The sequence below is a fragment of the Marmota marmota genome, unplaced genomic scaffold (genome assembly GCF_001458135.2).
Source record: "Marmota marmota marmota unplaced genomic scaffold, marMar, whole genome shotgun sequence".
Classification (NCBI taxonomy): Eukaryota; Metazoa; Chordata; class Mammalia; order Rodentia; family Sciuridae; genus Marmota; species Marmota marmota.
In genome coordinates this window covers 5,828,521-5,851,315 of record NW_026000076.1, presented here as the reverse complement: position 1 = coordinate 5,851,315, position 22,795 = coordinate 5,828,521, and the positions used below count along the sequence as shown (strand labels likewise).

The 22,795-nt window shown below is 33.2% G+C and overlaps 1 protein-coding gene across 5 annotated transcripts in view; it reads left to right on the top strand.

The window, feature by feature from the left end:
* Positions 1–22,795, top strand: part of Fnbp1l (formin binding protein 1 like) — a 70,464-nt gene that overhangs the window by 14,957 nt on the left and 32,712 nt on the right. For 4 of the 5 annotated variants that reach the window (XM_015500880.2, XM_048814426.1, XM_048814425.1 and 1 more), the window contains exons 2-6: positions 827–942; positions 14,017–14,070; positions 15,461–15,608; positions 16,360–16,422; positions 22,154–22,258. In XM_015500880.2, the coding sequence (XP_015356366.2) occupies positions 827–942; positions 14,017–14,070; positions 15,461–15,608; positions 16,360–16,422; positions 22,154–22,258 (486 nt within the window). Of the gene's footprint in view, positions 1–826; positions 943–14,016; positions 14,071–14,995; positions 15,206–15,460; positions 15,609–16,359; positions 16,423–22,153; positions 22,259–22,795 lie in introns of those variants that run through there. The other variant, XM_048814427.1, reaches the window with a different exon arrangement.

The window sequence follows — 22,795 nt, the reverse complement described above, 5'->3', positions numbered from 1 at the left end:
TATAGGACAATGATACTGTACAATATGTTAGTGTCAAGTTTACTGCAGTTTAGAACACTTGACATCACCACAGTCCTATGAGTTGAGTGATGGACGTATACTTTAAGATACAAAAAAATTCAAAGACCCTTGAAAAACTTGCCCAACCTGAAACATCCTGTGAATGGCTAATCTTAAAATTTGAACCCAGGTATATATGATTTTATTCAGCTAAACAGTTCTTCATTGAGTGCATAAGTGGTGCTGAGCATGGTGTTTAGGCCTTGAGAATTCTGAGTTGAATAATAAGTGATTTCTGCCCTCAATATGACATAGCAAGAACATAAGATAGTAATTTTTGGGATCTTGGGGACCTAGAGAAACCATTTATCCCAGTCAAGAGAGTTTAGGACTGTTTTCTGGAAGGGTGTAATGCCTGAGTTGAATCTCAAGGGAAATAAAAATTAATTGCAAAAAAGATGATCAGGGTAGAGTATTGAAACTGGGGTGAACTGTGTTGGTAAAAAAGCATTTTGGAATAAAGTAGCATTTTGCTTAGAAACCTATTTGTAGGTCTTTTTTTTAACATTTTTTTTTTAAGTTGTGTGTGTACACAATACCTTTATTTTATTTTTATGTAGTGCTGAGGATTGAACCCAGTGCCTCAGGCATGCTAGGTGAGTGCTCTTTCCTCTGAATCACAACCCCAGCCCCTATTTGTAGGCTTAAAGGGTAATGTTTTTCCTTTTATACCTCATTGTTTGTCTGTACAAATATCAGAAGCTGATAAAAATATTTGTGCATTAAATTCAGACTTTGTCAGTGCATTTTCATTTTCCTTCTGTAGGATCAGTTCGACAGCTTAGACAAGCATACACAATGGGGAATTGACTTCTTGGAAAGATATGCCAAATTTGTTAAAGAGAGGATAGAAATTGAACAGAACTATGCGAAACAATTGAGGTAAGTTAATTTATTTTTCAGTTCTTAGAAATGAAATTGTGTGTTAAGTAGATTAATACTATGTAAATATTGTGTTCCATAGCTTAAATTCAATATTTTTTACCAGAATTAGATTGAATTAGGTAATTGGTTTGTTTCAATTTTGATTTAATCAAATCATTGCCCAAGGAATATTGGCTGGCTCAATTGTGAATACTTTTCATTGCAAAAAGATATTTAAATTTCTAAAATCAGGGACCGAATGCCAGCGGGGGGTGGGGGGAGTGTCCTGGATTTTATTCTGTGTTTTGCACTTTTATTCCTCTGTAACTTTTTGCTTTTGTAATGTATCTAAAGCATTGGACATTTCTTCAGAATTTTTGAGACTTGGAAATTGAGTATATGGTGAGCTGAGTTTCTCTTTTCGGGTATATTTTACTGAGGAAAAGTGATTTTGAAATGTGTGTTACAAGACAAAGTTTAATTAAAATTTTAGTCTTAAATGCAATTTATCTTAAAATTTTGCTCAAACAGTAAAACCATTAGTGTTAGATCACAATTTAACAGCTTTGCTAGAACTTCTTCAATAACAATATTGCTTAAAGTCTGAGGCTAGACTATAGGATTTAACTATAGCGGTTAGAACTCTACAAATTATAAGTGAAAAAAAAAATTCTAACCTAAACAGGCACACATGACTAAAGAGTCCAGTAACATTTGATTCAGGGAAAAAAATTATCTCCATCTTTTGGCTCTTGTTTCCTTTAGTCTCAGGTTCTATTTAGTACCATTCTTTCTACTCCCTTAACTTCAGATGTTTTACCTTCAACCCCTACATTCTAGAGAAGAATGATATCAATGCAAATTGATAATGTATAAAACTTCACTGTGGAATAAATAATATTGTTCAGGATAATTAAGACCTCAAAGGTTTCTTGATGGCCATTATTTTGCTAGAGTAAGAGGACTCATAAAATCAAATGACAGATTTGTTTACCTCTGTTTGTTTTGAGACTGAAAATAACCATTATCATTTTCACTTACTGCAAAAAGGAGGATTTGAACACTACTTAATTGAAGTGGCAAGAACTGAGTTATGTTACAAAAATATAATTTTGCAGTAAGAAAGTGAATTTATTGTTATGTACAGAGGCTATAGATTAGTGATTTGCATCTTTTAAGGAATGCAGCACAGTGACTTTCAATAACAGTGATTCTCAAAAGGCCATGATTCTTGGACAATGTTGAGGTACTTGAGTAAGGAAAAGTTAGGAGGTTTATTTAATGAAACCTCCTATTTGCTCATTCCCTTCCCCCAACATTGAAATTTGTTGCTTTTGATGGATACCTTGTAAATGATTGAATTATCGGCTGCTGTTTATAGTATGTTTTGTTCCAAGGAAAGAGGTTTGCCTTGTTTATTTCCTCCTCTTTAATAAGAAAAATTCTTTTGGTTAACTCCCTTTATTTTTGCTACACGGAGGTTAATTTCATATATAGTAGGAAAAAAGTGCTGCTTAGTTAGGCAACTATTTTTTCTGCTATGTAATAATTATATTCAGGATGTTAAGTGTTACATTTAAAATATATTGCAAGACTTAATATTTTCAGTTAGTTTTTGGTGCTCCTGAGATTGTTTTCTTGTTTATTGTGTTCTTGTATTTTGATGGCTTTGGTTTAACTTTTTTGATACTGATTGACTTTTGGAATTGGTTTGAGGATGAGAGTAAATAAAGTACATAACTACATTTGGAGACAATTGATCATGTCCATTTTGATTGATGCTAAATGATGACTTCAAGTCATGTAGTATTTTTTTTTTTTGGTTTACAAAGATATATGAACAACAGAAATTAGTCATTAATATTATTGCTATTGTTTTTGCAGTGCCAAGAATGGAACTCATTTTGGGGTTTAGAATACCTTTCTTTATAGAATTGGATCCTATGGAAACTTTTTCATTCAGTTTCCACTAGTCATATTACTCCTTCTTCCTAAGTACATATCTGGATTAGGTGATTTGCTACCTAAATAAATTTTACTTCTTAACTCCAGAATATAATCTCTCCACTAAAATATAAATGTTACAAGATGAAGGGATTTTTGTTGGTTCTGTTCTCTCCTTATTTCAGTGATTGGCACAGGACAGGCATTTTTCTGGTATTCACACTTAATCTAGTACTTAGTGTATCAGCACTATTCTGAGCATTTACCTTACTTACACCTGTTAACACATTTCATTTTCCTAAAAACCCAATGAGGTTTCAGTACTATTTTATAGATTAGGAAACTGAGGTGTACAAAGAGGTTAACAAAGAACTAGCTAGATTCAAATGTGGCTGCTGCATCTCAGCTCTTAATATTGCATTTATTGCCTCACTGTAGAGAAAATTAATAGATCTGTGTTGAGAATTATTTTATAACACCAATGTCTAGTATATCTGGATTTTTAAAGAATTATGTTACAGACAGTAATTATCTAAAATCTACATAACATATTCTTTCCATCTAACACATCTGTTTATAATGTAACACTTATAACTGTATAAATTGAACTATATCCTTTACAAATTTAGGTCTGTGTATTTTCCCATAAGGATATGTAAAAAAGCATTAATAATTTAGAAGTCCTTTCTTTCAAGAAAATGTTTTTCTCATTAGTAAAGTTTCTTTAAACAAACAACACCTTTCAAGAAGCCCTACTTATTTTCATTTCCTTCTTGAGGGAAAGATTATACATACTTAGGATTTTTAGACTTTATTTAGAAATTATTTTTTTAATTATGATGAATTAATATAAATACTTTTTATTATTTTAAAAACCTGTTAGTAAAGTTAGAGATAGCATAATGTTACTTTAGTTCCTTCTAATTTTTGCCTTTAATATTCTCTTTAACTCTGTTAGCTATTTTTCTCTTGATGATTTAGTAGATAACTACTTTTTCTAGGTATATTTGAAGTGAGCTTCATATAGTTATCATTGGTATGTTTTAGCTGTTGACTTTTTAAAGTTTATTTTGTTTTTTGATCATTGACTTCTGTTCCTATTATACTTTTTTGTGTGTCTTGAAGCTCTAATTAATCTCATTTTTTTGTTATACCTAAAAAGATGGCTCTCTTCTTCCCTATCTTAATTATCCACGAGACTACTAACTTAAATTTGCAATAGTTAGGTGGAGTGTCACTTTTGTTTTACATAAGCTGGTCTCTTATCTAATCTTCACAAGCATTTGATGATTTTTGTCATCATTGTATTTCTAACAAATGAAGAGTCCATGCCTTATCATAGGCATTTATTGGTACACTTTTGTGGAATGATTCATGAACTTTACCATTTTACTGATAAAGAAACTCAGGCTCATTTATCTTGACAAAAATTGCTGCACATATTTCTGATATTTTAAAATGGTATTTTTAAGATTAAATGATCTAAGCAGAATCTAACATGTAAAACAGAAAGCTCATAATAAAGAAAATAATCACACACATCTATAATCCAAGCTGTTTGAAGGCTGAGGCAGGAATATTGCAAGTTCGAGGCCAGCCTGGGCAACTTAGTGAAATCCTGTCTCAGAATAAAAATTTTAAAAAGGGCTGGGGAAGTAGCTTGGTATTAGAACTACTTGCTTAGCATGCATGAGATCCTAGAGGGGAAAAAAAGGAAGGAAGGAAGGAAGAAGCAGCGAAGAAGCTGGGCATGGTGGTGTAGGCCTATAACTCAAAAGACTCAGAATGCTGGGGCTGAAGAATTCCAAGTCCTTCTGCTAAAGTGCTGTAAATGCTAAAGCAATTTATCAGACTCTGTCTCAAAATAAAAAGGGCTGGAGGTGTGGCTCTGTGGTAGAGGCCGACTGGGTTTAGACCCCACTGCAGAGGGGTGGCGTGTGGGAGAAAAGAAAAAGAAATTCAAGCCTGTTGTTTGAATATTGTGATAATGAACATTTCAGTAAAGAGGATTTAAAGGCCAAAATCAGGTGAAATATATGTTTTAGTGTCCCCATGTGTATTAATAGGCAAATCAGACAGATTTAGCTGCTTATTAATTTTGTTTTATGCAAATATTTTTGAATATTGGGGTATGAAGGTATTATGTAGTTCTCTTATGACTCTAACATAAGGAAAATAAGTTATTAAGTTGCTGAACAAAATTTCTCTGAAAAGCATAATACTTTGTTTTGTCCAGGGATTGAATCCAAGGATGCTTAATCACTGAGCCATATCCTCAGCCCTTTTATTTTATTTTTTTATTTTGAGACAGGGTCTCACTAAGTTGGCTTAGGGCCTCACTAAATTGCTGAGGCTGGCCTGAACTTGTGATCCTCCTGTCTCAGCCTTGCAAGCCACTGAGATTGAAAACTATAATACTTAAATCTGTGGTGGCAATCTCCTTTCTTAGTTTAAATTGAACAGATATTTTTTCTTTCTTTCCTATCTTTAACATATCTGAAAAATATTCTAAAAGATCTGCAGTTTCCTAAAAATACTATACTGTTTTGCCCATTATATGCTAAATAATGTTGAATTGTTGACTTCATTCTTTATATACTGTGGAGCTGATACTTATACCGATAGCCCACATTCAATGTATTTTATGTACACTGGACTCTGGACATGCTGAAGATAAGGTAGAACTAGGGACTGGCTTGTTTTTTTGTTTTTTGTTTTTTGTTTTTTTTAAAACAAAACAAAACAAAAAAACCCAATTTGTGTACCTTTACATCTATTAAAGTTTATTTGATTTTCTTACCTTAGGTCTTTCATGCATGAATATTTAAGTTCTTTTATTTCTTCTAATTGTCTGTTCAGTATCTACCACTGGGAGAGATATAAAATTGAGAATGAAGCATGTCCCTTTAAACAACATACATAAGAATTTGTTATAATGTATACTACTTTATGGGATCATGACCTTTTTTCAGTGTGTTTTAAAAATTGTGACAAAATACATAACATTAAAATTTACTATATTAATTATTTTAAGTGAGTAATTCAGTGCTATTAAACATATTCACATTGTTGTACAAGCATCACCTCATGTATCTTCTTAACTCTTCTCATCTTGCAAAACTGAAACTCTTCCCATTAATTAATAAATTCCCATTTCTATCTCCTGTAATGATTGACAGACATCATTTTACCTTCTGTCAATTTGACTACTCCAAGTCCCTTATAGAAGTGGAGCCATATAGTATTTGTGTTTTTATAACTGCTTTATTTTATTTAGCATAATGTCCTCAATTATGTATGTTGTACCATATGCTAACATTTTCCATATTGTAGCATTTTTTCTTTTTAAGGCTAAATAGTATTCCATTGTTTGTATATATACATTTTATTTATCCAAATAAATGTTTATCAGTTAATGAACCTTCGTGTTGTTTCACCTTTTGGTTATTGTTATTATTGCTTTTTGTGAAGTAAGGTGTATAGATAATCCTGCTTGCAATTTTCGGAGTATCTACCCAGAAGTAGAGCTGTAGGGTTATACAGTAATTCTATATTAATTGTTTCAGAAATTGCTATACAGTTTTTGATAGTAACTGTACCATTTTACATTACCACCAACAGTGTACAAGGACACCAATATTTTCACATCCTTGCCAACAACATTTGTAATTTTCTGTTTTCATAGTAGTTGTCCTGATGGGTATGAAGTGATACCTTATTATGGTTCTTATTTGCATTATCCTAGTGATTAAGTGATTTTTGAGCATATTTTTATATGCATATTGTCAATGAGTATGCCTTTGGAGAAATGTTTATGCAAGTACTTGCATTTAATTGGGTTGTTGTTGAGTTTTAGAGGTTCTTTATATATTCTGGATTTTTAATCTCTTGTCAGATTTGTAATTTGCAATTAATTTATTTCATTATTTAGGTCATCTTTCACTGTGTTAATTGTGTTCTTTACACAGAAGTTTTGAATTTTATTATAGTCCATTTTGTCTTTGTTGCCTTTGTTTTTTGTGTCATATCCAGTAAATCCTAGTTAAATTCAATGTCATGAAGCTTTATCCTATGTTTTCTAAAAGTTTTGTAGTTTAGGTCTCTGATGCAGTTAGAGTGATTACATACAGTATAAGGTGAGGGTTCAGCTTTATTCTTTTTAATGTGGAGTTTTTTATGTTTAATTTTCTATTCTATGAGAGAAGAGTCTTGGCTGTAAGTAATTGGGGGCCCCAGTTGAGCTAATTTAAGACTTTAAACTTATTGGCCCCCAAAATACTGGTTTTATTTGTTGATATCTTTTATTCATGTTGAATTAAATAAGGGATTGAACACAGTCAAGCTGTTATAGGCTTGGGCTACAGTGAAGTCACAGAAAAAAACATATCTGACACACAGTCAGAACCCACTTTTATTTTTATGGGCTGGTGGCTTTATTCTTTCAGTGCATAGTGGCTTTCTCCACATGGCTGACAATATAGTCTGAACCGTACCGGTTTTAGGTCTGAAGATGTTCAGCTTCCAAGAAGGGCTGGGCATGATGGCACTCTGGTTATATAGCTCAGTGGTAAAGCACCCCTGGAGTCAATCCCTAGTAAACCCTCCCCTGTCCCCGCTACCAAAAAAAAAAAAAAAATTCAGGACAAAAACTTTCTGGCCAAGCTAGATTGAGTTCTCAGTTCTCTATCTCTGGGGTCACTTAACTAAGCCCCAAATAGGACTGTTTTTGTTAATCAGACAACTCTTAGGTAAGTTAATCATTAGATGTAGGGAAGATATTTAAGAAAATTGATACTGGTGTGTCTCAGGATTCAGCCAGAAGAAGAAATATAATTGGTATTACAACATCATAAGTAAATATGATGTGGATTAGCTATTAAACAGTAATTTGAATTTAAGAGTATCCTAAATGTTGAAGGATTGAGAATGTGTAGCAGTGATTCTCAGTCTTTTGACTGAGGGGGGAAAAAACATGTTTTCATTATTAGTCTTCATTACTTAATATGAAAAGTGACTGATTACTTTGATTATTTTAACATATTTGTTTCAAGTTTTTCTTCCTAAAAGTAATTTTCTTTCTTTCTTTCTTTCTTTTTTTTTTTTTTGGAAGTGGGGGGTACTGGGGTTTGAACTCGGGGGCACGTGACCACTGAGCCATATCCCTAACCCTATTTTTGTATTTTATTTAGAGACGGGGTCTCACTGAGTTGATTAGCACCTTGGCATTGCTGAGGCTGGCTATGAACTCAGGATCCTCCTGCCACAGCCTCCCAAAAAGTACTCTTAATAATTTGAAGTATCTTTTTCCAAGTGTATGTCTTGCTAGACTCAAAGTTTTAATTTGGTGCAAAGAAAAACATTGTAGACCATGCTGTAATTTTTCAAGTTGTAGGATTGCCTTGAATGTGACTTGCATATATAGTCACTGATAGTTTGGTGTTACATACAGAAAGACACAAAAATTCTTTAAAACAATTGCTTAGGACTAACTTTGCATGTTCTTTTTTTTTAAGGTTTTTTTTTTTTTTTTTTTTGTAGTTGTAGATGGACAGAATGCCTTTATTTTGGTTGTTTATTTTATTTTTTTAATGTGGTGCTGAGGATCGATCCCAGTGCCTCACACATGCTAGGCAAGTGCTTTGCCACTGAGCTATAGCCACAGCCTTAACTTTGCATGTTCAAAAGATAAAATTGCTTTTTCCCTGCTTCTCTGCCCTCCTCCACCTTTGGTAATAGGGATTGAACCTAGGGGCACTTAATTACTGAGTCACATCCCCAGCCCTTTTTTATATTTTATTTAGAGACAGAGTCTTGCTCAGTTGCTTAGGGCCTCACTAGATTGCTGAGGCTGACTTTGAACTCTTGATCCTCTTGGCTCAGTCTCCTGAGCTGCTGGGATTACAGGTATGTGTCACTTCTATCAGCCTCTTCTCTCGTTTTTTTTTTTAGAGAGAGAGAGTTTTTTAATATTTATTTTTTAGTTTTCGGTGGACACAACATCTTTCTTTTTTTTTTATTTGTTTGTTTATTTATTTATTTTAGAGAGAGAGAATTTTTTATTTATATTTATTTTTTAGTTTTCCGTGGACACAACATCTTTGTTTTATTTTTATGTGGTGCTGAGGATCAAACCCAGCACCCCACAAATGCCCAGCGAGCGCGCAATTGCTTGAGCCACATCCCCAGCTCCCTTCTCTTGTTTTATCTATGCTATTCCCTTCATCCCCAGAAACTAGAGTTAAAGTTAGTGGTATTTATGCTGTGTTTAAGCCATGTTGTGACTTGTGATTAGTAGTCAGAATTCTTTCAAGTGTTAGAACTCAATAGAGATTGGTTTAAGTAAAGGAAGGAATTTATTGGCTTATGTGACTGGCTTGTTTGGCATATAGTTACTTAGTCTTCCCCCTGTCACTAAGATTATGCCCTATCAGTGTAGCAATTTCAGCAGAAAGAGAACACATCTTTCCAAGAATTAGAATAGAAATGTTAGGATTGACTTTCATTGGCCTGGATTAATGAACCTGGGTCAGATAAATGCTCCTGGGGATTGATATATAGCCAGCTGCCCCACAACTACATGGACAAATAATAGAGGACCTAAATTTTAAGATATTCCAGCCTATATTGTACTAGTAACTTCTAAATCCCAGGGACTTTATACAATGAAAAGCTTATTTCTAACTCATGCAGTCTACACCAAGCCCAGGTGACCATCGATGTGGTAACTCAGGAATCAAAACTTTCCATTCTTCATCTCGAGACCTTCACAGTTGCTTCACCAGAGAATGAGGGAACCACAGAGTTCTAAACCACAGCCTTGAATCCTTCAGCCTGGTGGCTCTCCAGAGCTCTCAGCCATTAAATAGAATTGACCATGTGGTCCTGCTTACCTGCAGTGAAGCTGGGAAATGTGTGAAATAACATGTTATGTTTTGTTTTGTTTTATGAAATATGTCTACCACAAACTGTTACAAAAGAAAGAAGAGAATCGATGTAGATAAGTAAAACAAATGTCCACTGCAGCCTGGATGTTTTTTTAAATGTTTAAAGTGTTGATATACAAACATGCTGTCGAAGTTTGAAACTTCATTCTTTGAAATATTATTTGCCAAAGGTTGACTTGTTTTCATTTAAAGGAATTTGTGGATTTGTGCTTTGGAACCATTGACTTTAAAAGTAATTTCTAGAAACCAACCCATTTATGGGTTGAAGACTGTAAGATGATGCTAAGTTAATTAGTTACCTGGTAATTGCTAGATTCTGTGGATATTCTTTGATGAATCAAGTGTCTTCTGAGAGCTGTTTATTCCTGTGCTGGGGATTGAACCCATGGCCTTGCATATACTAGGCATGTACTCTACCACTGAGTTACATCCCTAAGCCCCCTTAAAACTTCTTTTTTTAAAAAAAAGAAATCCTTTGTCTTCAATGAAGATTTCTCTTAGGGTTTCTGAGTTACTATTTCAATGCTTGTCAATCTTTCATTTTTTATTAAGTATCATACAATAAGTATTTTAGGTTTTCTGGGCTCTGTGTCATAATTACTGAACTCTGTTGTCTTTCAGCCCTGTTACTATAGTACAAAAGCAGCCATAGAGAATACTTAACTACATGAACAAGAGTGGTTTGTTCCAGTAAAATTTTATTTACAAACATAGGTAGTGGGCCATAGTGTGTTCATTTCTCCCTGACTGCTCATACTTATTGATCTTCTCTCAATTCTTCTTCCTTCCCTGTTATATTTGTGTTCCTAGATAATATTTAGCCACCTTTTAATTTTGAATTTCTTGAATTGCATCATTCACATTCATTATATTAACTATCTTCAGATTTTGGAATCAGATTTCAGGTGGGTTTTGACTTTGCCTCTTACTAGCTATGTGATCAAGGGTAAGTTAATGTGTCCTAAATCCTGTAAAGTAGGGCTAATAATACCTGTTTATGATTGTTATAAACATAATATACAAAGTGGTCAAGTGTGGTGGTGCATCCTTGTAATCCCAGTAAGTTGGGGGGCTGAGGCAAGAAAATAACAAGTTTGAGGCAATCTAAGTTACAGAACTTAGATACTCTATCTCAAAAAAAACTAAAAAAAAGGGAAGGCCTTGGGATGTAGCTCAGTGGTAGAGTGCCACAGGGTTCCAAAAAAAAAAAAAAAAAAAAAAAGCAGGGGGGCATATAGTGTTTAGTATAAAGATTGACAAATAATAGATGGTAGCTCTTGTTTTTATTGTCTTCATAGATACTGTCTTTCACTCCTGGATCTTGAACCCAGAAATTTATTTAGACTTCCAGTTTTTACTCCATTTCTGTTTTGGTCATTTTTACTTAACAGTTCTTTAGTGTCAGTAAGAAGTATTCAACTGCAGGTATTAGGCTTCTCACATAACAAGAAGTTTGGAAGTAGAGGGTTTTATAGAGCTTTATGATGACAGGACATTTTCATGAATCCCTTGATTGTCTCCCTCTTTATCTCTGTGAGATATTGCAGTAGCTTTAAGCGTCTCATCCTCATGCAGCTGTATCCAAAGGAATAAAAAGGTGAAAAGAAGAAACTTATCCTTGTGTATTGTTTTCTCTTTTTATTACAAAAGCTATTTTTAAAAAGTTGATTAGGAAATAGAATTTATAGGACTTGAACAACTTAAAGTGGGAGAAACTTGAGAAAGTATAGGATGATTATCTCATTTTTTACTTAAATGTCTATACTATAGGTGGATGGTAGTTCCATTAATATGAGAAAATAATAAGTTTTATAAAAGAAGATAAATTCTGTTTTAGACTTACTGAATTTGAGATCACTGTGGCAGATGGACAGTCTATCCAATAGCCATTCCTCCTTTTATAGCAGCTGTATTTCACATATCATAAAATTTACCCTTTAAGAATGTACAACCTGTTGTTTTTTAAAGTATATGATATAGTTATGTAATCACCATCACTATTTAATTTTAGAACATGTTACTCGTCCCCAGAAGAAGCCCCGTATCCATTAGCAATTGTTTCCTCCTTCTCCAGGCATTGGCAACCACTAATCTATTTCCCTGTGGATTTTCCTAATTAACTCTTATAGTCATTATTTTCTTCTCATCTTCCCTTTTGAGTTCCCTTTTAAAAAGGACTGTCATGCACAGTTACTAATTTTCCTTTTGGTTAGCCTAATGCCTGAAATAATGTATAGTAGCTTTGTGATGTCTGGGTGAGTTATGAAATTAATTCATCCACAATAGTGATTTTTTTTTTTTAGGGTGTTTTAGGTAACCATAATTAAGAACCACTGGTTAGGAATACTTAGTTAGAGGGCCTTTGCTTTGTTCTCATTTATCTTTCTAACCCCCCTGCTTGTTGTTCTCTGGCTTATATTTGATGTTCCACCAATATTAAACCTACTGGTAGTTTTAAGTAAATGTCATGCCCGCCTGCTGCACCACCCCCTTGTTTCCTTGCCTCTGCTCCTTAGATTTTCTCTGTTTAGAATTCCCCTAGGGTTTTCCAGTTCCCCAATTCTTGTTCATCTCTTTAGGCTTAGTCAAAGAATCAGAAATTTTAGTTTTCTTTCTGGGGAAACCCCTCTGCACATCCCTTTATTGTTCTCACCATGTAATGCTATATAAGTAAGTGTGTGTGTGTGTGTGTGTATGTGTGTGTATTTCATTTCTCTAGGCCAGTGATTGCTGAACTTTTTATTGCTTATGTGTGAAAAATGAATATGTACCTATACAGTTAATTATAAGTTATATGTGTACTAATGGAGGAATTTTTTAATATTAACAAAGCTTTTTGAAAAAAATACTCAAGTCTAATAACTTTAATCCTGTGTCTTACTTTACAACTAACGAAGTGGTGGGTTTCTTGATGGCAGGAGCTCAATATATGATGATCGGAACTCAGTGTCTTATCTGTTTTTTTTACCTACCCCTGTTTGGGTGTAGGTCTTCCTTTTTTGTCATAGCACCCTTTCTATACCTTTATCATTGCCCTTATCATGCGATATATTGTTATTAGTATAAACCTATTTTCCTTCAAAAGAATATCTTACACATGGGTAAACTTTGATTTCTGGTGTACCACAATTGCATAGTACCAATTGTGGAATGAATAAACTGAATTGAATAAGTGGGATGCAGTGGTACAAATCTGAAAATAATTAAGACAGTGATAACTTTTAGTATTTATTTGAGAAATGTTAGGGCCATTTATTTTTAAAATGCTTATTGTTTAAAGCAGTGCATCTCAAGTTATTGGTGATAATGGACCAATTTCTTTTTAGTTCCCAATACATTTGTGTTCTTATGCTTATATAAAATACAATAAAAATTAAATACTAGGAAAATGACACAAAAAGAGATATAAAATACAGCCCTCTAACTTTTTATTATTATTGTTATTAGATTCAACAGGCATAAAATTACTCTTCAAAGAATCTGTGTACCCTCAATCGCTCATGTACCACATTTTTAGAAACATGGTATAAAGTACTGTAATAAATACCTTATCTCATTTAATTCTCATAAGTCTATGGAATAGGTACTGTTGACAACATTTATAGGAAACTAGGGCATAGAGAAATAAATTGCCCAAGATCATATATACACTATGGAAAATAGCCAGGATTCAAATCCACGTAGTCCTGTCTGGCTCCAGCGTCTATGTGCTCGTCTGCCTCTGATTTCATAAAGATGAAATAAGGTAGCATTTTAGTTGAGAATGTTGTGAACAGATATAGATGCAAGAAGAGATAGTTACAAGTCACAGTGTAATGAATTATTTTGCCAGTTAAGGGGTCACAGAATGATTTTCATATAAAAGTTTAGTTGTGGAGTTAAGAGTAAACATCTGCTTACATTTTACCTTAGTGATGAAATCCCTGATTTGCAAAACAAAAGAGTGATAGTGTTTCTTTTCTGTTATTTGATAACATAATCAAATTGTTATTTTTATACTCATATAAAACAGAAATGAGCTTCCTTTCTACAGTTATCAGTATTATAAGAACAAAATGTAAGTAAGATCCCATTATTATGTTTGATAGTAGATGATCATATTACTGGTTTCATTGGTTTGTATCATGAAATTGGGAGACTTCTAAAGTATTTTAATTTCAACAACTATATTGTTTTTAAATTTTTAAAAATCTTCCCCCTATAGAAATCTGGTTAAGAAGTATTGTCCCAAACGGTCATCCAAAGATGAAGAGCCAAGGTAAATCATATACCAGTTAATTAATGCACATTAAAAATAAAAAAAAACAAAAACTTGTTTTTATTATTTATTAAAAATGCTGTTATTATTTTAAAAGTTTGTTAGGGGCTGGGGTTGTTGCTCAGTGGTATAGTGCTTTTCTAGCATGCATGAGACACTGGGTTCATTCCCTAGCACCATATTTAAAAAACAAAAACAACCAACTAAATAAACAGCATAAAGGTATTGTGAACATCTACAATTAAAAATATTTTTTAATAAGATTTTGTTTTAATAAGAAACTCAGTGTTCATGAAAGGGGAAACTACTATTTCTCCTATATGGATAAATACTTTAGTGGACTTGATCAACAGTTTTCCACAATAGTTTAAGAAGATTTCCAGGTAAACTGAATTAGGGCTCCACTTGAATGATATAGTCTCCAGAAGAGAGAGGGTTTTTTAAAAAAAATTTTTATTTTCCCCCTACTTTATTTTGTAGCTGTCAGCTTTTAGATCCTTCCTTTTACTCTTATAGGTAGTAATACAATTTGGCTTGTTGGTTTAAAGGTATAAGGAAAGGGATGAGATTTTAAGGGTAATTTTTGAACCCTGAAAATTTTTTTTAGCTTTTTGGCAAAAATGTGGCTACAAAATGTGGCAACAAAAAGATTAGAACTTAACAAACAACTTTGTGTCAAGTTGTCACTTATTAGGATTCTCAGATTTGCTGTTAACAGAGCCCTATCTGAGCAGTCATCTTTCATTAATAAGAGAATATATTCCTTCAAAGTAGATGTATGCTTTTTAATAGTGGTTCTCTTTGTTTCTCTCCTTCCTTCCACACACATTCTTACCCTTATTTTTGACCCTTCTACCCCTCTTTGATGCCAACCAAATAGCTCTTCACTTCCATTCAGGATGTGGGCAGGCATACAGGCAGCTGTCTCCAGAGCTGCTAGCAAAGTTGTTCTGTAGATCAGCCATCGAGATGCATTTGAGTGGTATGATTGGCAGGTTCTGTCCTCGAGAGCAAGTGCATCATCTCTGCAACAGGTTCAGCTGCCAAGCCTAGGAATCCAACCAAGTTCATTCCCAAGCTCAGGCCAGTCAGTTGACAACCTAAAGAGATTCCAGTATGCCAAAAGAGCCTGCAGGTAGTATTCTTATTATTTTTTGATCCCAAATATCCCTTTATTTATAAATTAAAGGCTACTTGAAGATATACAAAAATTGTACAACTTGAGCTTAATGCAGGATTCATTCCATATGGAGTTAATTTTAGAACTAGTAGCTTCAGTTTAGGTTGAATATGTTAAAATTTGTCAAGTGTTAGGCTCAATCTATACCTTGCAAAAAAACATTTATAGTGCAAGTAAAAATTTATTCACCACTTTTAATGTTTTTGCCAGGTTTACCTCGTGCATAGCCTTTTTTAATATCCTTAATGAGTTAAATGACTATGCAGGACAGCGAGAGGTAGTAGCAGAAGAAATGGCGCACCGAGTTTATGGTGAATTAATGAGATATGCTCACGATCTGAAAACTGAAAGAAAGATGGTAATTATTTTTATCCAATTATAATGTTTTATGAAATATTTTCACAGAAATGTTTTGTTTTTCAAAAAACCTGTTTTCAGCATAAACTGATTTTCTGTTAAATTTCTTGTAGCTAAAAATTATTGCAAGTTATTCTTGCTCATTTATGATCCTTTTGGAATTAAGACTAAGATTTAGCAAATGATAGTCCATGGGAAAAAATTAGCCTACCATCTATTTTTGTTTTCTAGTTTCCACAAGCTAAGAATGGTTTTTGTATCTTCAGATGGTTGATAAAGAATTAGAATAAATATTTTGTAGCATCTGAAAACTTCATCACATTTAAATTTCAGCATTCATAAAGCTTCATTGGAATAGACTAATTCATAGTCAATTCAAATTGTCTGTGGCCACTTTTGTATACATTGACAGAGTTAAGTATTTGTAGAGGATACCATGTGGCTTGGAAACCTAAAATATTGTCTGACTTTTTATAGAAAACCTTTGTCCACTCCTATTGAAGACAATCATTATTTTTCTAGATATTATGTGTATTTTAAAGGTTGTATTTAAGTATTGAAATAATATCCTATAAAGTACATTTTAGAGAGTTTTTCTTTACTCTCTTAAGTCTTGATAAAGTTATGTAATTAGTACCTTGTGGGGGAAATAAAGTTAAAAAGCCTTTTGGGCACAATGGAATTTATTTGGTATTTAAAAGTAATTATTTTTGTTTGTTTTCTTTGTTTTTTGGTGTGTTTATAATCTTTAGCATCTCCAAGAAGGACGAAAAGCTCAGCAATACCTTGACATGTGTTGGAAACAGATGGATAATGTGAGTTTCAGTGTTTTAATTGTTAAAATTTTGTAGACTAGATTACCCCTGACGTCTGTTAGATTTTACATCTATTTGAGTTTAATATTTCTCAATGCATTACTCATAATTTGATGTTTATTTTGTTGAACAGTAGCCAATAAAGTATAAATGAGGATGTGAGATCATTTTGTCTTTTTTTTCCTAGTGTGATTCTATGTTTTATATAAACTCTAATCTTCATATCATTGTAAATGTTTAGGGAGATTTGCCTGGACTTTGTATATTTACTATAAAATATTAATAAAGGTAGAAGAAGTAGAGAAGTAGTGCTAGATCTTAGAAGACCGGTTGACTGAGACTGAGGGAACCAAGACTCTGATTCCACTTTTTTTTTTTTTTAGCACATTTTCTTCCCGATTGCCTTCAGCAATCTCTTGACTTATTTTTAACATATGAAAAAATGAAGAGAGTAAACTAAATTATATGAGTGTTTCTTTCAGTTAAGTGATTCTGTAAATGCTCTTAATATTGGGCTACTGATAAGTAAACATCATATTATGGGGGAAAGATACTTTAAGGGAAAAATTATGAAAGCATAATAATTTAAAATTTTTTCCAAGGTACTCACTAATGTGGTTTTTCTTAAGGTTTCTGATTTACAGTAATTTGAAAAACAAGATGTCTACATGAAACATTATAGCTGCCTTACAGTACAGTATTAAATGATGTTTTATAGCATATTTTATTTGATCCTTCAAGTTATCAAGCTGTTTAATCTTTACCAGCATATTTTTATGATGAATGCTATATTCTTTGAGAATTATGCCGAAGGAAGTTCATCATGTTAAGTTAATCTATTTTGTCTGTGGTTGTTAACAAAAGGACTTTAAGATCAAGATTTTAAAAATTCATGTGTATATTTGTGGTATCTTCTGTTTTTCTTACCTTTTCTGGTTCTTGGTTTGTTTTTGTAGTGCTATAGGTTGAATCCAGGGCCTCATGCTTATTAGCAGGCACTTTACTGTTGAGCTACAGCCATAGCCCCTTTCTTTTGCTTTTAAAAATGCACTTTCAAAGCTTACATTAATTTCTACCATGTAACTGTCACTGATTAAAAAAAAAAATTCTATCAACAGTGCTGATTGAGAATTCTTAGATATATTAATAGTCTATTTTCATTTTTATTTTGATTTTCTTCCTGATTGCCTTCAGCAAGACTTTTAGGGAGTGTTTTCATTGATTAAATTTTAAACTCCTTTCACTAGCATCCTTAGTGTAGTGCTACCTAATGAATGTGTGTGTATGTATAATAGATTCCTACACTCAATGGATGTTGATAATATTTGCTGACTTGCCTTTAAGACAAGGTTACTGAGGTCATAAATATGAAAGACACATAAAAAGTATAGGAGAGATATCTTCAAGGCATTCTTTTAATTTGATTATAATTTTATTATTTTTAGGAATATACTATATTATTTTTTTTAGGAATATACTATATAAAAGTGATTTTAACCCTCCTTGTGTTTATCAGACATCCGTTACATGTACAAGGTTCTGGATGAGCAAAAGTGGTTATGGCATGGTTCTTATTTTTGTGGAACCTTCAGTCCAGTAAAGGAAACGGAGAAATTATAATTTGTTTAATACATAGCACCAGTATAGTATGTTCTGTTTTCTATTTCTGGATCTTTCTGTTTAGTTAAGAAAATGAAATTGTAGAATTTTGAACCTATTTGATATAATCAAGAGACAAAAAGAACTGGGGAAAATAGGTTGAATTACTGACAATATTGAAAATTGAGGGGAAAAATTAAAAAGCAATTGTTAATCCTGGAAGAAACAAAATAGGCAGCATTGGAATATAAGAGAGGACAGAAGAGAGTAGCCTGTGAGAGCATCTTGAAGGAATAAGGTTAGAGATTAAGAAAATAAAGTGTCAGAGATGCCAAGTCCATCATTTAGGCGGCTTCTAATAAGAGAGAATACACGTTTATGGAGCAGTTCCAGAGTTGGTCAGTAGTTCATATTGTCACCAAGGCTGCATGTCCTCCCTGTCTGTCCACTTTGTCATCTTAACCACATGGGCTCTTCAGCCTTGTTCCTTTATGGTCAACAGTTGATTTAAGCAACCAAACACCATATTCTCTTTGAATGTGCACCCAGAGACATGAGAAAGGGAACATTTTTTTTTTTTTTTTTCCCCAACTGCCCCTTTTTTGTCAGGGAAGTAAAACCTCTAGAAAACCCCCAGCACACTTCCTCTTGGGTGCCTTTGACAAGATTGATTTACATGTCCATGCCCTAGCAGTGGGGAGACTGGGATAGAAGGACAGCTATTTTTGACCTTTGTATTGGAATGTACTTTCTGTCAGGGTAAAGGAGTAGAAGTGACTGTTTTAAGTCTGTCACAAAATGTAATGAACAATCTTTTCTGGAGTACTGTCCTATATTATGATATACTACCTTTCAGGGAAGGTACTTTTAATACTATGGTTGTACTAGTAAATGTTTTGATGTTGTAAGAAATATTATATATTTTTCCACAGATAAGACACTTAATATATAAAAAAAAAAAAAAAACCTTTTGTATATCAGTAACCTCAGTTTGCAACAAAATTAGTAGGCCATAGTTACTCAATATGGAAAAACAGCTCCGAACTGAATTTCAGAGAATTAAATATGGAAATTTAATCAGTTTTCATAGAGAAGTGACATTCTGCTTATTGTGCACAACCAGATGTTTTTATGTGCTTTGGATAAATTGTAGGTATATCATTTGGGGGTCTCATACTAATCAAAACACTAACTAAGGCCTACATTTAAAGAATTTTGTAAAAATTTTTGGAACACATTAATTTGATGTAAATTATAGGTTATGTCATGTTTTAAACTATGTCAAACTAAGCCAAGTCAGAAACCTTTTAGCTACAAATACCTAGATCTAATAGTCATTTTTAAAAATTGTGTTTTAAGAAAGGGGAATCTCTGCCAGGTGTGGTGGCACACCCCTGTAAAGGCTGAGACAGAAGGGCCACAAGTTTGGGGTCAGACTCAGCAACTTAGTGAGACTCTGTCTCAAAAAAATAATGAAGGTTGGGAATATAGCTCAGTGGTAAGCACTCCTGGGTTCAACACTAGTACTGCAAAATAAAGGCAGGGAGGGGATCTCTAACTACTAGGAACATGGGGAACATAGCAGAGCAATGAGTTGAAACAGTGGCATTTGGAAACAGAGATGTTGGGGTAGAGTGGTTGATTGGACTTGGTATTTGCTAAGGGATTGGGTTTTAATACTTACACAGGCAAAATTAGGTTTTAGCTCTGTATATTATAGAGAATTCAAACTGAAACACTTATTAAATTTGAACTTCTAAAGGACTTGTGAAAGGATTAGTGAAAGATGGTCTAAAAAGATCTCTGCCCACTAGTTAAGAAAAAACTTATCTCTGAAAATCAAAGGAGGGGAAGTATCCTGTGAGAAATTTAAACCCTTTGATCTTGTAGTCATGAGGTTTGGGATTCAAGTTTGCACTGTTCATAATGTTTTGGGATCCATAGACTCCAAAACAAAACATTTAAGTGGTTCTACAAAGTAGATTAGGTCAATACAAAATGGTGAGATTCCTTGCTTTCTTTTGAGTACCTCAGAATACAATTAAGCAAGGCATTTATTTTTTCAGGCAAGAAATTGGAAGAGGCCTTCTCTGGGGAATCAACCAGCTAGAGGGGAAAAACTAAAACAAAAACTTACTGATATTGATATCAGGTTTTTCCTAAGGAAACTACCTGGCTATTTTACCGTAGAGGGAAAGACCATCTGTGTAGAACTTTCAGTTGGCTTTTTAAAAAGAAGCATATAGCCAAAAATCCCCAGGAATTTAAAGGAAATAGCCAAAGTGTACATCAGAGACCCAAACTCTGTAGGAAAAAGAACTTAGAAGAAACAGTGACTATGAAAGGAAGTGAAAATTAAAATACTTAAAACAGATAAGAAAGTCAGCCACGGTTATATGTGCCTGTAATTACAGTAACTCAGGAGGTTGAGGCAAGAGGATCCCAAGTTCCAGGTCAGCCTGGGCAACTTAGTGAGATCCTGTCTCAAACAATAAAAAGGGCTGGGGATGTAGCTCAGTGGCTGAATACCCCTTAGTTCAATCTCTGCTAACCCCTGCACCCCCATTGCATTCATGAAATAAAGACAAAAGTATTATTAAAAAAGGAACTCATTAAAATTAAAAAAAATAATTTTATGATAGCAGAGATGTGCAAAACCCCCTAGGAAGAACTACAGGTAAGACTGAAGAAATATCTCTCAGAAAATAAAGCAGAATGGTGGAGGTTTAAAATGTAGAAGAAAATATAATACATTTAGAGGATTTATCTAGAAAAAAACAGAAAATGGGCAAAAATAAGTCAAGAAAATGTTCTCCAAATTGATAGACATGATTTTCTAAAAAATATTCTATTGTTTGTTTGTTTGTTTGTGTTGGGGATTGAACCCAGGGCCTTGTGAATGCAAGGGAAGCACTCTACCAACTGAGCCTATATCCCCAATCTGAGATACATGATTTTTAGGATGGAAAGGATTTCCTAGCTGCCCAGCACAATGGGTCGATGTCAAAACCTATCTTCACAAAATTTCAGAACACAAGGAGAAGAAAATCCCACTCATCAGACAAAAAAAAAAAAAAAAAAATTATTATTATTAATTAGGAACCAGAATGGGATTAGATAGTCACGCAGGAAACCAGAAAATAGTGGAGTAGTTCTTCTACATTTCTGAAAGAAAACAGTTTCTAAGAAAGAGCTTAGCCTTATTTTATCATTTAAAAGTAATGATAAAGGCATTTTTAGTCATGGAAACTCAAAAAATTATCTCTCATAAACATTTCCAGGAAACTTTTGCTGAATGTACTCTAGTAAATGAGGAAATGATTCTAGAAAGGAGAAAGGATGGAACTCTAGGTTAGGAGATCTGGATAAGAGAGAGGTGTATGAAATACCCAAGATATGGGGAGGGAAATCCCAAGGAAGCAACTATGTGTTAGGCCTAGCTGACAACCAGTTCAAGCAGTTTGGAAACCTTTGGGAGATAAAATAAGATAATAAAATGAATAGGAATCCTAATGTGTTAAAATTAATTGTTGAGACTTAATCAACTGGGAGAAGCATCAGGTTAAATTAAAGCTATATGCTTTGAAAACTAAGCAAATTGTATATATTTGTGTATTACATAGCTTAGTTGTGAATAGCTTTTACAAAGTTTTAGTAATTTTGAATTATATAAAAATTTTTTAGAAGATCTGGGTCTGGGATGATAGTATTGCTGGGATACCAACATAACACAAAGCCACTTTGGAGGGACACTTCTATTTCTCAAGTTATGTTAGTGTCCCACCATAAAAGCAAACACCAAAATGAACCAATAAAACAAAAAACAACAAACCAAAAAGGAATCTGTTGAACATGAGCTTACAATAAAAATATACAAAATACGTGGTTTTTTAATTGATAGGAGATGAGTTATATAATAAATACCAACTGAATCATGCTTATATTTTTTTTCTTCACAGTCTATAATGTCTGATATTTAAGGCTCACATGTTGGTTATAATAAAGGACAATTTTACTTTTAGTGTGCGGTTCTTTTCTACAATACACAGTGGCAACATTTTAAAGTTATTTCTTAAATGAGATAAATCTAATTTTCTTAGTGTTAATTTTGATTTTATTTATTTTTTAATAGAGTAAAAAGAAATTTGAAAGAGAATGTAGAGAGGCAGAGAAAGCACAACAGAGCTATGAAAGATTGGATAATGATACTAATGCAACCAAGGCAGATGTTGAAAAGGTAAGAAATAATACACTCTAGGCTTTAACATCAAAATATTACTTTTGTATAAAGAAGTCATACTGCTTGTGTCTGTGTTAGAAATTTCTCAAGAAAGATGCTAAATATAAACCTAAAGTATGTAAATATTATCATACATATTGGTCTGAGAAGGTAATAAGGTAATATGTTAATTTAGTAAAATGTCTTTGCTGCATTCAAATTGCAGAGGAAAGACATTGCTACTGGGTTTCAGTTTCTGTCCTATTCTTAAGCAGGATAGAAAGTCTGAGGTATATTGATGGAGTATGTAAAAAGGGTTGAGTAGTGTTCTTTGCCAACTACTCATGATAAAGAAAAAGAAGAAAAAACATGATAATACTGTCAGAAATACATAATAGTAGCTTTCCCAAGTAGATTCACTTTGGAAAACTGAACATCTTATTACTGATTTCTGGGCCAGATGTTTTATAGCATAACTTGTTGTTAGAATTAGCCCTGTAATTGCTGCTGCTAAGCTTTCCCTTCCCCGTTCTTTTTTTTTTTTTTTTTTTTTTT